A 12,074-nucleotide genomic window follows, 5' to 3' on the forward strand; every position below is an offset into this window, starting at 1 on the left:
CACACACATACGTATATGTATATATTTAAGTTCTGAGTTTTCATTTCATGCAGAAAATTTTAAGGTAAAATTGTCACATAGAAATGACTGATGGGTAGAAATTTTCTTGAATCATTTACTCGGGCCTTCAGCAGAACAGTCATTCTTGACTCTACACTGTGGAAAGAGAGTGGGAAAATATGAGGATGTATTTTCAAAGGCAGAATGTATCAAAGTTTAACCAAACTCTAATTTTAAAATTACCTTTCAGAATTCCTAAAACCAATATGCCTACCCGCCAAAGATGATATGGATACAGTTTTTACCAACTGCTGGATAACTGGATGGGGCTACAATAAGGAAAAAGGTACAGCCTGACATTTGAACTGTTCTTCCTGAAACCAGTCTTTTGTGTTGTAATACATGGACTAGGTCAGTGCAATCCACTTCAGTCTAAAATTATGCCCAAACTCATAATCATTTCAATGTATTTATCTTTACAAATATGTTCAGTGATTTTATGTATGTTTTTCTTGGCTCTGAAAAAAATCATAAGATAACTTTTAAAGCATCTTGTTTCATAATAGAGATTATTTGCTTGACCTCACATATAGGATGGTGATCCCTGAAGTACCCTGGGCCTACAGAAGCTCATAAATTAATAGTGTCACTATCTCTCTGTAGCATGTTCTCCCTTGATGTTAGTGGTCAGTAGTATAGACCAGGATGTCATCATCTCTCTTTAGGGCCAGTTCAGAATATATTGTATGTACCCTTCTTTCAATCTAATAAAGCTTATAAATGATTTCTCTAATGTTGCTTTTCAATGCTTAAATAAAAACTCTAAGATTATAAATAAAACTAATGTAGACTTAGATATCAAAATATATTTAAAATATGATATAGTTCCTTATGTGCTTATTTATTGATATATTAAATAACAAGCTTAAAATACCTGTCATTTTTGAAATGATGAGAATAAGTATTTTAAGGTATCTGCAAACTTATGATGTGATATAAAAATATCTGTGATCTTATGCTGCTAATAGTACTCTGTTTGAGGCTACACTTATCTTTGAATAAGGTGTTAGACTTCAGTTGGAATTTAATGAAAATAGAGATGTATTTTTTTTCTACTTTCTTTTATGGGCCATTTGATTTCCTGCAGACCCTAGCTTAAGAACTCCTGCTTATAGTTACTCATATTATTTCAATTTCCCCTGAAGTGTTCCAGAACAGACTATTCTTCCTTTCCAAGATTAAGTTCTGGATAAACACCACAGAAAATACTTGCATTGTTCATTACAAAAAGGAGTAGCTGACCAAACTCTCTCCACTTGTCCTGAATTGGCTCTATATTTAACAAGTTCAAAATTTTCACATTTTGACTAGTACTTCTGAGACAGGAAAAAAGTGAAAATTGTCTTATCTAAACAAAGAAAATTTCAAACACATATCAAGGGGGACCTTAACATTGGCAGAAATTATCTGTGAATAAATTGTTCTTCAAGAAAACTGCTCAAAGAAAAAAATGTTCCTTTGTTGTCAAATGTTTGGGGCTTATATTAAAAAATGATATATTTGTATACTGTAATGTTGAGTATATAAAACAAAACAGGGAAAGATAAGAATGTCTAGGCTTTTGTATTGTAGACAATAAAAAAATTTCTGAAGGATTTTTTTGAGACAAGGAAGGCAAAGAATATGGAAGTCTCTGGTTAGACTGAGTTATGGAACTGCAATAATGCATGAACTAGCATAAAAGCCATCTAATCCCAGCTACTAGGGAGAAGAAGATCTCAAGTTCAAGGCCAGCCTGAGCAACTTAGCGTGACTTTACCTCAAAATATATTAAAAGAACTGAAGCTTTGGGGAGGGTTGGCTGTAGCTCAGTGGTAGAGCTTTTGCCTGGCACTCACTAGGCTCTGGATTCAATCCCTAGCACTGCAGAGAGAGAGAGAGAGAGAGAGAGAGAGAAACAGAGACAGAGACAGAGACAGAGACAGACAGAGAGACAGAGAGACAGAAACAGAGACAGAGAGATCTGATAGCTCTTCCTTTCACTGGCTCAGTGACTACTTTTTTGGCACTTACTGCTTGTTTTATTAAAAATTGCAACTCTAATGCCAAGACCATCCTGATGTACTTGAAAACTTAGATTGATTTTCATACTTAATTTATTTCCTTCTTTTAAAGTTATATATTGGTTACTTCATAGGTGAAATCCAAAATATCCTACAAAAAGTAAATATTCCTTTGGTAACAAGTGAAGAATGCCAAAAAAAGTATAAAGATTATGTCATAACCAAGCAAATGATCTGTGCTGGCTACAAAGAAGGGGGTAAAGATGCTTGTAAGGTAACACATCAAATTATGCTAATATACACAACAGTTCATTTGAGATAATTCTCTTTATTTTTTTCTTTTTAATTTTATTTGTTTATTTGTGTGTGTGTGTGTGTGTGTGTGTGTGTGTGTGTGTGTGTGTGTGTGTCCAGCTCAGTACACCAGGCGGGGCTGGCTGGCATGTGGTGCTGGGGGATTGAACTGCGGTCCCTGTGCTTTGCTAAGTTTATTCTAAGTAGGTGCTTGAGACTACTGAGCCATCTCACCAGCCCTGAGATAATTCTCTTTAGAACTTATCTTCCAATAGTGTATTTTATTAAAGTACTTTTGAAATTCAGGGACAAATACATAAAATTTACATTATAGAGTACTAATGGGTTCTTATGAAACAATCTATACATATGCTATATATTGAGGTATAATTGAATTTATAATGATTATACTAAAACATAAGCATATTAAATTTTTTAATTTCGAGATAAAAGGACTGGCAAGATAGCTCAGCAGACTAAGTGCTTGCTTTGGCAAGTGGAGAGCTCAGGGTTCGACCACTGGCACCACATGCCACTCCAGCCCCGCCTCCTAGGCACACTGAGCCGGTGATGGTGTCCAGGCATGGTGGTTCATGCCTATAATCCCAGCACTAGGAAGGATGAAAACAGGAGGATCACTACAAGACCGAGCTGTAGTGAGACCCTAAACAAAAAAAATTTTAAAAACCTAAAAAAACTGAGATAAAACTGTCAAATTGATTAGATTTTCCTGAAAATAGAAGAGGAAATAAACTGAGAAAGCAACCACACATTCATTTTCATTACACATCCAGCATCCTATAAGGAACCAAACAAAATTAACAAGCTGTGGTGTGTGTGTGTGTGTGTGTGTGTGTGTGTGTGTGTGTGTACTGTTTGAAGTGTAACTGCAGAACTTTAAAAGCAATTATTTACTTGAATCACCTCATTTGTGTTTTCTACTCACCTGACACAGGGAGACTCTGGTGGCCCCTTAGTCTGTAAACACAATGGAGTATGGCGACTGGTGGGCATCACCAGTTGGGGTGAAGGCTGTGCCCGGAAGGAACAGCCAGGTGTCTACACGAAAGTTGCTGGATATGTGGACTGGATTTTAGAGAAGACACGGAAAGGTGATGGGAAGGAGCTGATGGCATCACCAGCGTGAGGAGGCTGCAGGTGCAGGAAAGCCCAGATGACAGCCCTAGTTCACCATCTGGGTTCAAGTCATACAGGGCAACTTCAGTTCTTGCCTGTGAAATCTGGAGAATGGATATGCCTTGAACCCTTGTAGGGATAAAGAGTTGGCACACAGCTGCTGAGGACAAAGAATTGCCAAGGCATGCTGTAAGTATTCAGAAACCAGGAGCTCCTAATGAGAAATAGCTGAAGAGCTTCCGTTCTGTGTGTTGTAAAATAAAATGGAAAAAGAGCATGACTAGAAGTATGTCCATCTGGTTATGAAACAAAACTGAACACAAGTGACTCTGGATTCTAGCAGTGTTCCCTGGAACCTAACTTTGCCTGCTTTACTTAGGGTGAGAAGTTAAGAAGCTTGAGTTTTGTTCCGCCCAGTGAAAGAAAGAACTCTAATATTCTCTTTTACAATAAAAAGGTGGATTTCCTGAACTTGGGATGATAGGACACGTGTTCAATTGAGCCACTTACATGTGTTCCTGAGAATTGGATCAAGGGTCCAGGCTGAGTGTGTAGCAGATACATATAGGGCTGCACTTTTCTGGTTGAAGCTCCTGCAGTCAATTCGCTGCAGAGCCTTCATGGAGAGTGAGGAATCTGCTTCATGAAGACCATTAACCCAAGAAGCTCAGTGGATGTTGAGTTGTGCAACAGTAACTCAAATCTATTGCTAGGTGTAAAGTACTGCATCAAATTTTGAATTGTAAACTCTTATAGGTAGTAGTTGTTACTCTTGGAATGGAAGACCTCAATGTGTGTGATACACATTCAGAACTTGTCAGTGATCATCACAGTTGATCACAGATAGTTTGATTCAGGGCAGTTAAGTTGATTAACACATACCTAAGATCTTCCAATTATAAAAAATTGTGTAAGTTGAGTAGAAAAATAAGAAGTAAAGATTTATAAATGATTACATTTTCTTTCCATCTGCCAAGATACTTTGAGTGGTAGAAAGGAATAAAGATGGCAGAGGCAGAAGGAAAACCAGAAAGTCTTGGTTCCCATTGTCCATGCCACTAAAAACTGAGGAGGTCAGAATTATTTCAGAGGCAATGGCTTTCATAAAACCTGGATAAATTGTATGAATTGTTTTTTTAAACACATAATTTCAATGTTTACTATTGTAATAAAGATATTAGTCTTACTATGTGTGGAAGTTGTTTTGTACTTAAAGGAAAAAAAATTATTTTTTTGGTGGATCTTGGGATTTTAGTACTGATAATTTTATCAAGTATTAGACAGGACTTTGGAGTACTTAAAATTAACTGACATTTGTTGATCAGCTAATGTCTTCATTTGGAGAAAACAAGAGAGTTTTGACAGGTGGTACTTTCCTGCAACATAAACTATCATTTTAAAGTGGTTAATTAGAATGCAGCAGTACTGGAATTTTTGTTTTTTTATTTTCCATCATCTTTCATGGTATGACAGAGGAGTCATTCACACAGTAGAGCTCCACAGGACCAAGAAGTACATAAGCAGCTAAGAAAGCAGGAGGTAAAAATGACTTCACCTTCACAAGGAAGAGTAGAGGTGGCAGGCATGGATCTATGGCAGGACCGTTCCAGAAAAGATGGCTGTGGTGCAGTCCTGGGTATAAGACAGTTGGAGACCACCATGGGGGTGTGGGGCAGGTTCATTGCTGGCCTTAATTCAGGACCTGTTAGCCATTAAAGTCATGACACATAACTCTCCCTTGCTCTCTCACTCACCCAATCTTATCAAATTCGTAAGAGACCCTTTAGAATGCTTTTATAAGTCTCTGGCTGCTGCCCTAAACCTGCAGTGGTCACTTTGGATTCCAGCAGAGTCTCTGCAGAATTGAAGCTACCCTCACCCTGAAAGCAGAAGCGAATCATCCCAGCTGAACCTACTTGCCTCTCAAGTTATGCCAGCTTCCTTAGCACTACAGAGCCAGAACTGAGACAATAACAGACCTACCACAGCTACACAATGTCTTAAAAGCTGGTTCCTTTCCTTTATTAATAGGCCAGTCTGAGTTTCTTGAGTTTGTTTCAATATGATGAACACATTTCACACCTATGATCCTAATTTCTGACTTACATCTGGTTCTTTTCGACTGAATTTTAGTTTCTTCCTGAAATTTTGTCTAATAATCCCCTAATTTGATTGGGCTTAAAAATATTTGTGTCACTGGAAAAAAATCTTTACCTTTAAGATAAAATAAATATAAAAAAATTTAAATTGCAACAAATTAATTGAAGTTTTTCAATGAGCTACTTTCTCTTTGCAAAGTTTATTTTAAGAATTTCTATGCAATTAAGACTACTATTTATACTTTGATTGAATAGACAAAAAATATTCCAGAATTCTTATCCTATTTCAAACACCTTACACAATTTTCTTCTATTTAAATCAAATTTAGGAAATATTATCTGGTTTCTCAGTGCAGTGTTTCTCTAACTTAAAGTCTTTCTATTTCTCCCAGTAGAGTTGGAGGTTGTCATTATCTTTTTACTGAGGCCAGAGAAGAGAGATGGGGTTTCAGGATGTAAACAGCACAGAAGAGTGAAGACCTTACATAAGCTTACATATCAGTTTTCCATGAAAGTTTTGGCACAAATTTTTTTTATTGTGTATTTAAGCCTCATAGAGATCAGGTAGCTACCTAGGCACTTTTGTGTGACAGGCACATTTTTAATCTTAAATGGGAAACTCAAGACAGTAACTAAGAACTTCTTATGCCAACATGAGTAACAATACATTGGCAATGGATCAAATAAAAACATCTGAGTAGCTGCCTTCCAGTAGAAAAGAACAAAGAAGCAGCTGGTCATGTCCAGACTCCTCAGTTCAGCACCTCGCACATTTGCCCTTCTTCCTTGTGGAGCAAAAGGCTGGTTTCTCACTTCTTTTGAAAAATGCTCCTAACGGTTTATATGGGACTCAGTTTCCTGTTTATCTTCACTTTGTTAACTGTGGTTTCATTGTTCCCTGGTAGGTTTTCTTTTTTGCCCTTGTGTATTTCTTTCAGTATGAGATTTCGACAAGGCTCTCCAATGTTTCTCATTCTGAGTCATTTTGTCACTGAGCCTTTGGGCACTTGGGCATGGGCACCCTACAGCTTCAGAACAATTCAGAGTGTCCATGACAACATTGCTGTGATCTATGGGAAATGAGATTGTCTCTCCTGTCTCCAAACATTGAAATGACCAACTGGTGGCATTTTCCTAGGTTCAGAAGATCACAATCACATTAGCATATTGTCCCTGAACAAAGTACAGTGTTTCCTTTGGGACATACAATGTCAGCAAGATCTGTTAAAATGGACACATTTATACTTTCTGTTCTGGGATTCTGAATATTTTTCAAAAATATTCCTTTTGTTCATTCTAGTTCTTATATACCTTTTCCATGGAAAACTAGGAGCCCTCTCTGAATCATAAAATTATTTTCCTTTAAAATTTAGTTAAATCAGACATATTGAAAACTTTTTGTTGTTTTGATTGTCAGGGAACCAACCACACACATAGCCTTAGGAATGGTTAGTGTCTAGTAATATAAGCAAGGCTCTAGATATGAAGGAATGTGGCCAGTGTACATACATAGCTGGTTTACACTGCTGTTAACTAATTTGTGCTCAAGTGACATGAGGAGAAAACTAAATAGGTCTCAACAGAGAGCAGGGTTATCTGGCTCTCAAACTCAGCTACATGAACTCAAAAAAATATTTCACCAACAAAGTGCACAAACCTTACTCTTGCCAAACTTCCACGGTACAGGCCCCCTCAGCCTTCAGTGAACCAAGCAGTTGCTTCACTACTTGACTTGCAGCAGCTAGATGTGTTACTTTCTAGATCTTTATTTGTGTCTTAATGCCCTGAGATCTAAAAACATTAGGAGAAGGGCTGGGGATGTAGCTCAGTGGGAGAACACTTGCCTGGTATATACAAGGTCTTGGGCCCATCCCAGAACTGCCACAACATAAACAGAAATAAATAAAAAATGACAAATAAAAATCTATGAAAGCCTTATAATATTAGACAAAAATATTAGAATGTAATTTTCACAAGTGGGCTCATAAAATGCATGCCTCCTTGAAGGTAACCGTATCTGTATAAGCTTCTGAAAATGTAACACCATACCAAGGAAAACTAACTCTGTAAGAGTCGCAGACTGGTCATCTGTACTTTTCTTTTAGTCTAGCAGCCAGTTGCCGACAACTGAAGTCTCCTCCTTCTACTATACTGCAAATTAATAAGTGCAGCAGGCTTTCCTTTTTTATTTTTTGGTAGACTTTGGCATTGAAGTTAGGCTAGAATTAATGGTTAACGACTGGGGTTTGGGGGTGTGTTCCCATGAAGCTTTGGCTAACAGGGATACAAATGTGAGTTTTCCCAAATGCCAACATATACAGGGAAATTCAAATTCTCTAGCTGTCTCTATGTGCGTCACTTGTACAAATATACAATTAAAAGAAAATAAATTAAGTGTATGAAAAAGCTAACAACACCACTAAAGCACTAATGTGTAAAAATCTTAAGGACTTTTTCAGATATGCAGTACAAAGAGACAATGTTCCATGACACTGGAAATCGATAAAAGTAAATATTAAAGTTAAGTGAATGTTACCTACCCAAGCTTTTTTTTTTAGGGGGGAGTGGGTACAGGGGATTGAACTCACAACCTTATGTCTGCCAGGCAGGTGCTGTGCTGCGGAGCTATATCCCCAGCTCCACAAGTTTCTTTAGAAAACAATGAAAACCGTCTTGGAAGACACATGTGCGTAGTGAGAATTGCAGCTAATAAACAAGCAAGGTATTTTCAGGTATGTTTTCGGAAATTATTTTGAGTTTCTCTCAAGCACTTATGCTTTGAAATGCTTTTCTTTCTATGAAGAGACATTAAAAAATTTACAGTATAGAATGATTGACATTTGCAATGTGTCTAATTTACTGTTTTAAAGACTTTTAGACAACATTTATGCTTGAAACAGGAAGGAGAATTAAAGCAGAACTGTACTTTGTGCTGAATTATAGGTATTTTGTAAGTTAAAAAATATTCAAGGGCAATGTTGTAAAATCAAGACTTTTCTTCTTGCTGATAAATTAGGTTGTTTAGTTTTGTTTTTGTACAGCAACCTACTTAGTGCTTAGTGAGGATAAATACATTTATATGTGACTAAGAGAATCTATTAATGTACATACAACAGATTTTTTAAAATAAAGAGTAGAAAATCATTTCAAGCTCTTTGGTAGGTAAAGAGACCATAAATATGGAAAGAAAGGAAATGAGTTGGAAGAGAAAATAATGATGAAACACTGAGGTAGGAGCCGGGCCGGAAGATGGTGACAGAAGATTCCATTATTAGGGAGATGGAGGCAGAGCAGGAAAAGGACGCAAGGGAGGGGACTCCGCCCTGTCAGTTCAGGCTTCTGCAGAAGAGTGACCGTGCCAATACCACACACACAGCAACGCGAGGGACGTGCTAGGGGTTTTGAATATAAAATTCAGCACTATAAAAGTAACTCTGAGAACACCATCCAATTACCCCCCTTTCCTTCTTATCCCTCCCTAGTCCCTGTCAATTCTGATGTCAATAATGGAATTGTCAGTTTACATTTTATGTTCTAAAAGCAGGCATGTTTTCTCTTTGTAGGATGTCCTTACTATGTCTAGCGGTGGGTTTCATTTTGTTTGCCTCAGTTTCTGGCGGTAAGTAGAACCTTTGGAGTGCATGCACCAGAGGTAGCTGAGCTTCATGATCTGTAGAGTGGAAAACAGGAGTCGACACAGGGAACTCAAACTATGGCCCACGCACATAGACGAATCCTGTGCCATCTATGCCAGATGAGAAATAAGTTTTATTTATTTTCCACTTAAGCCATTAGGTATTTTAAAAGCAAGGAAGAAAACTGACATTTATTGCATTTAATTTCTGATGCTGTTGCTAACATTTTAACCATAAATAATTTTTCACTGACACATGTGAAAATATCAAACCTATGTAGATATTTAAAACATAATAAATTGCATATAATGCTTTAAATGATATAGTTTATAATTTCACTGTCTTTGTGGCACAGTTATTTAGGTCTTGCCATTATTTCAAAATTGTATTGTCATTTCATTGATAAACATGTTGATACTAACTCAACTGAAGTATTTTGTACACTGGTTTTAAAAATTGCCTCCTCTCTCTCTCTCTCTCTCTCTCTCTCTATATATATATATATATATATATATATATATATATATATGCATTAATTAAAAAATGATCATGTACAAGACTCTAAAAGAATTCACGACAAAATTTAAAAGGTGAAAATTATACAGAACATAAATTCGACTAAATATTCACTAAAAGATAAGTGGAAATTTCAAAGTGTCTGAAAAGCTGGTTCAGTGTATCATTTTCACAAATATAGGTCAGAGATCATAATAGAAATTTTATTTTAATTAAAATAAAATACCAGAATTTGGTGATGTAGCTAAATCAAGGCTAAGAGCAAATGTGTTTACATATACACATTAGAATAGCAGAAAGATAAAAATTGATGATAAGAGTACAACTCAAGAAAGTAAAAAGACTCTAGAAAATTAAATGCAAAGAAATAGAATGCGGAAATAAAAACTACAGAAAATAGTAGAAGTAAGCTGAATGGAAAACAATATAGACCAGAAGCGAATATGGTCCTGCTCTCCAATAGACTTTACAATGTGACTTCATAATCTGGCAAGGACTTTCTGAGAAAGAATAAACTCTCATGTATTTTTTCCTTATTAGAATATATACACAGAGCACAAGTGAAATATTAATAAACTTAACCCGACAGTTTGTTGAAGAAAAATAAAAGGATGATTAAATTGTAACAGTGCACCAAAGTTCAGTTACTTCCAGAAATGAAATAAGCTTAATATTCAAAGTGGGAGAGATGTACCACTTTTGGTGAATACTAAAGGAAGTAAAAGCAGAGACTCACACAGATTTTTGAATTTCTGAGTTCATTGCTGTAGTAAAAACATTAGCCAAAAGGTGGATGCATGTAGGCTTTTGAGGACACTTATCCGAAGCATAGCACAACTCAAGCATTTATCAACAGATTAATAGAAAAACAAAATGAAATACATATACACAATGGAATGATAGTTAACCTTTAAAAAAGAAAAAAAATTCTGGCATAAGATACAACATGGATGAACCTAATGGACATCCTGCTAGTGAAGTAAGCCAGTCACCATCACAAAAACTGAGGTCGGCGAGATAGCTCAGTGGACTAAGGCTCCTGTTTAGGCAAGTTCAGGAAAGTGCAGGGTCCGCAGTTCCATCCCCGGCACCGCATGCTGCACCATCCCTGGCCCCAGGGCTAGCTGAGCTGGCATTCGAGTCTCTGCGTGGTGGTGCAAGCCTATGATCCCAGCACTGGGAGGCTGAAAGCAGGAGGATCACCACGAGTCTGAGCTATGTAGTGAGACGCTGCAACAACCAAGTACATTTTTAAAAAGACAAATACTATCTGATTCCATGTAAATAACATGCTTAGAGAAGCCAGCTTCAGAGAAATGGAAAGCAGCATAGAAGCTGCCAGTAGCACACGGATTGGAAGAACGAGATTGTAGTGTAATGGGTACAGAGTGTCACTTGGAGAAGTTGAAAGTTCTAGCGATGGGTGGAGGTGACAGTCGAACATCAGTGTAAGTGTGCATATTGCTGCAAACTGCACACTGCAAAAAGGTTTTAATGGTGAAAGATTTTAATCTTTATTTTTATTAGCACACGTTCGCAGTACATAATGATTCATGGTGGGAAACTCTCACACAAATATACCTTAATTCTGTTTTTCATTCTTTTCTTTTCTTTTTTTCTTTTTTCTTTTTTGTTGGCGGAACCGGGGATTGAACTCAGGCCCTTGTGCTTGCCAGGGGAGCACATATTCCACTGAGCTATCTCTCTGGCCCCCATTATTTTTTTTTTTTTTTTTTTTTTTTTTTTTGGTGTTTTTCATTCTTTTATCCTCCCTCTCTACCAGTCTATCTCTACATTATCTATATTCTACCACATTAAGATTTAGATAACTTAATAAATTCATATATGCAGAAAATATATGACAAGATTTTATTCATAATAAAAACTCTTAAAAATGTAGACAGGAGGGAGCATTACTCATCAACTAATAAGTAACTCAATATAAACATACAAAAATTCAAATCAAAAAGCTTTCGAAAACTTAATACTTAATGGTTAATTATTGAAACCTTTTCTAAGAGATTGAGAATAAGAAAAGACTAGTCCCTGTTAATTTTGTTAAACATTGTGCTGGATGTCCCTGTTAGCACAGCAAAGAAAGGAAAAGAAATAAAAGCTAAAGGATTAGTAAAAAACAAACTCTTATTGTCTACAGATAATATAGTGATGTAAGTAGAAAAATCCAAAATAGCCAACACAATTTATTTTAGTCAGATTAGCATGAAGTCTAAGTATGAATTCAATGAGCAAGAAGCAAAAAACAAAAATCAAAACACCAAATTTTACTATTGCTAGAACTGTTTACATTTCTAATTTTTATTTATTTATTT

General features: G+C 36.4%; 2 protein-coding genes across 4 annotated transcripts in view; both read left to right on the plus strand.

Annotated features, from left to right (window-relative positions):
• The window catches only part of Klkb1 (kallikrein B1), a 22,150-nt gene extending 17,467 nt beyond the window's left edge, over positions 1–4,683 (plus strand). For both annotated transcript variants that reach the window (XM_004639798.3, XM_023699663.1), the window contains 3 exons: positions 251–346; positions 2,198–2,337; positions 3,313–4,683. In XM_004639798.3, coding sequence (XP_004639855.2) covers positions 251–346; positions 2,198–2,337; positions 3,313–3,504 — 428 coding nt within the window. In that variant the 3' untranslated portion in view covers positions 3,505–4,683. The remainder of the gene's footprint in view (positions 1–250; positions 347–2,197; positions 2,338–3,312) is intronic.
• A 3,507-nt stretch (positions 4,684–8,190) lies between these two features.
• F11 (coagulation factor XI) overlaps positions 8,191–12,074 on the plus strand; it is a 23,762-nt gene continuing 19,878 nt past the window's right edge. The window contains exons 1-2 of one of the 2 annotated variants that reach the window (XM_023699674.1): positions 8,191–8,325; positions 9,157–9,212. In XM_023699674.1, coding sequence (XP_023555442.1) covers positions 8,278–8,325; positions 9,157–9,212 — 104 coding nt within the window. In that variant the 5' untranslated portion in view covers positions 8,191–8,277. The remainder of the gene's footprint in view (positions 8,326–9,156; positions 9,213–12,074) is intronic. The other variant, XM_023699673.1, reaches the window with a different exon arrangement.

This window comes from Octodon degus, unplaced genomic scaffold (assembly GCF_000260255.1).
Source record: "Octodon degus isolate 3935 unplaced genomic scaffold, OctDeg1.0 scaffold00114, whole genome shotgun sequence".
Taxonomy (NCBI): domain Eukaryota; kingdom Metazoa; phylum Chordata; class Mammalia; order Rodentia; family Octodontidae; genus Octodon; species Octodon degus.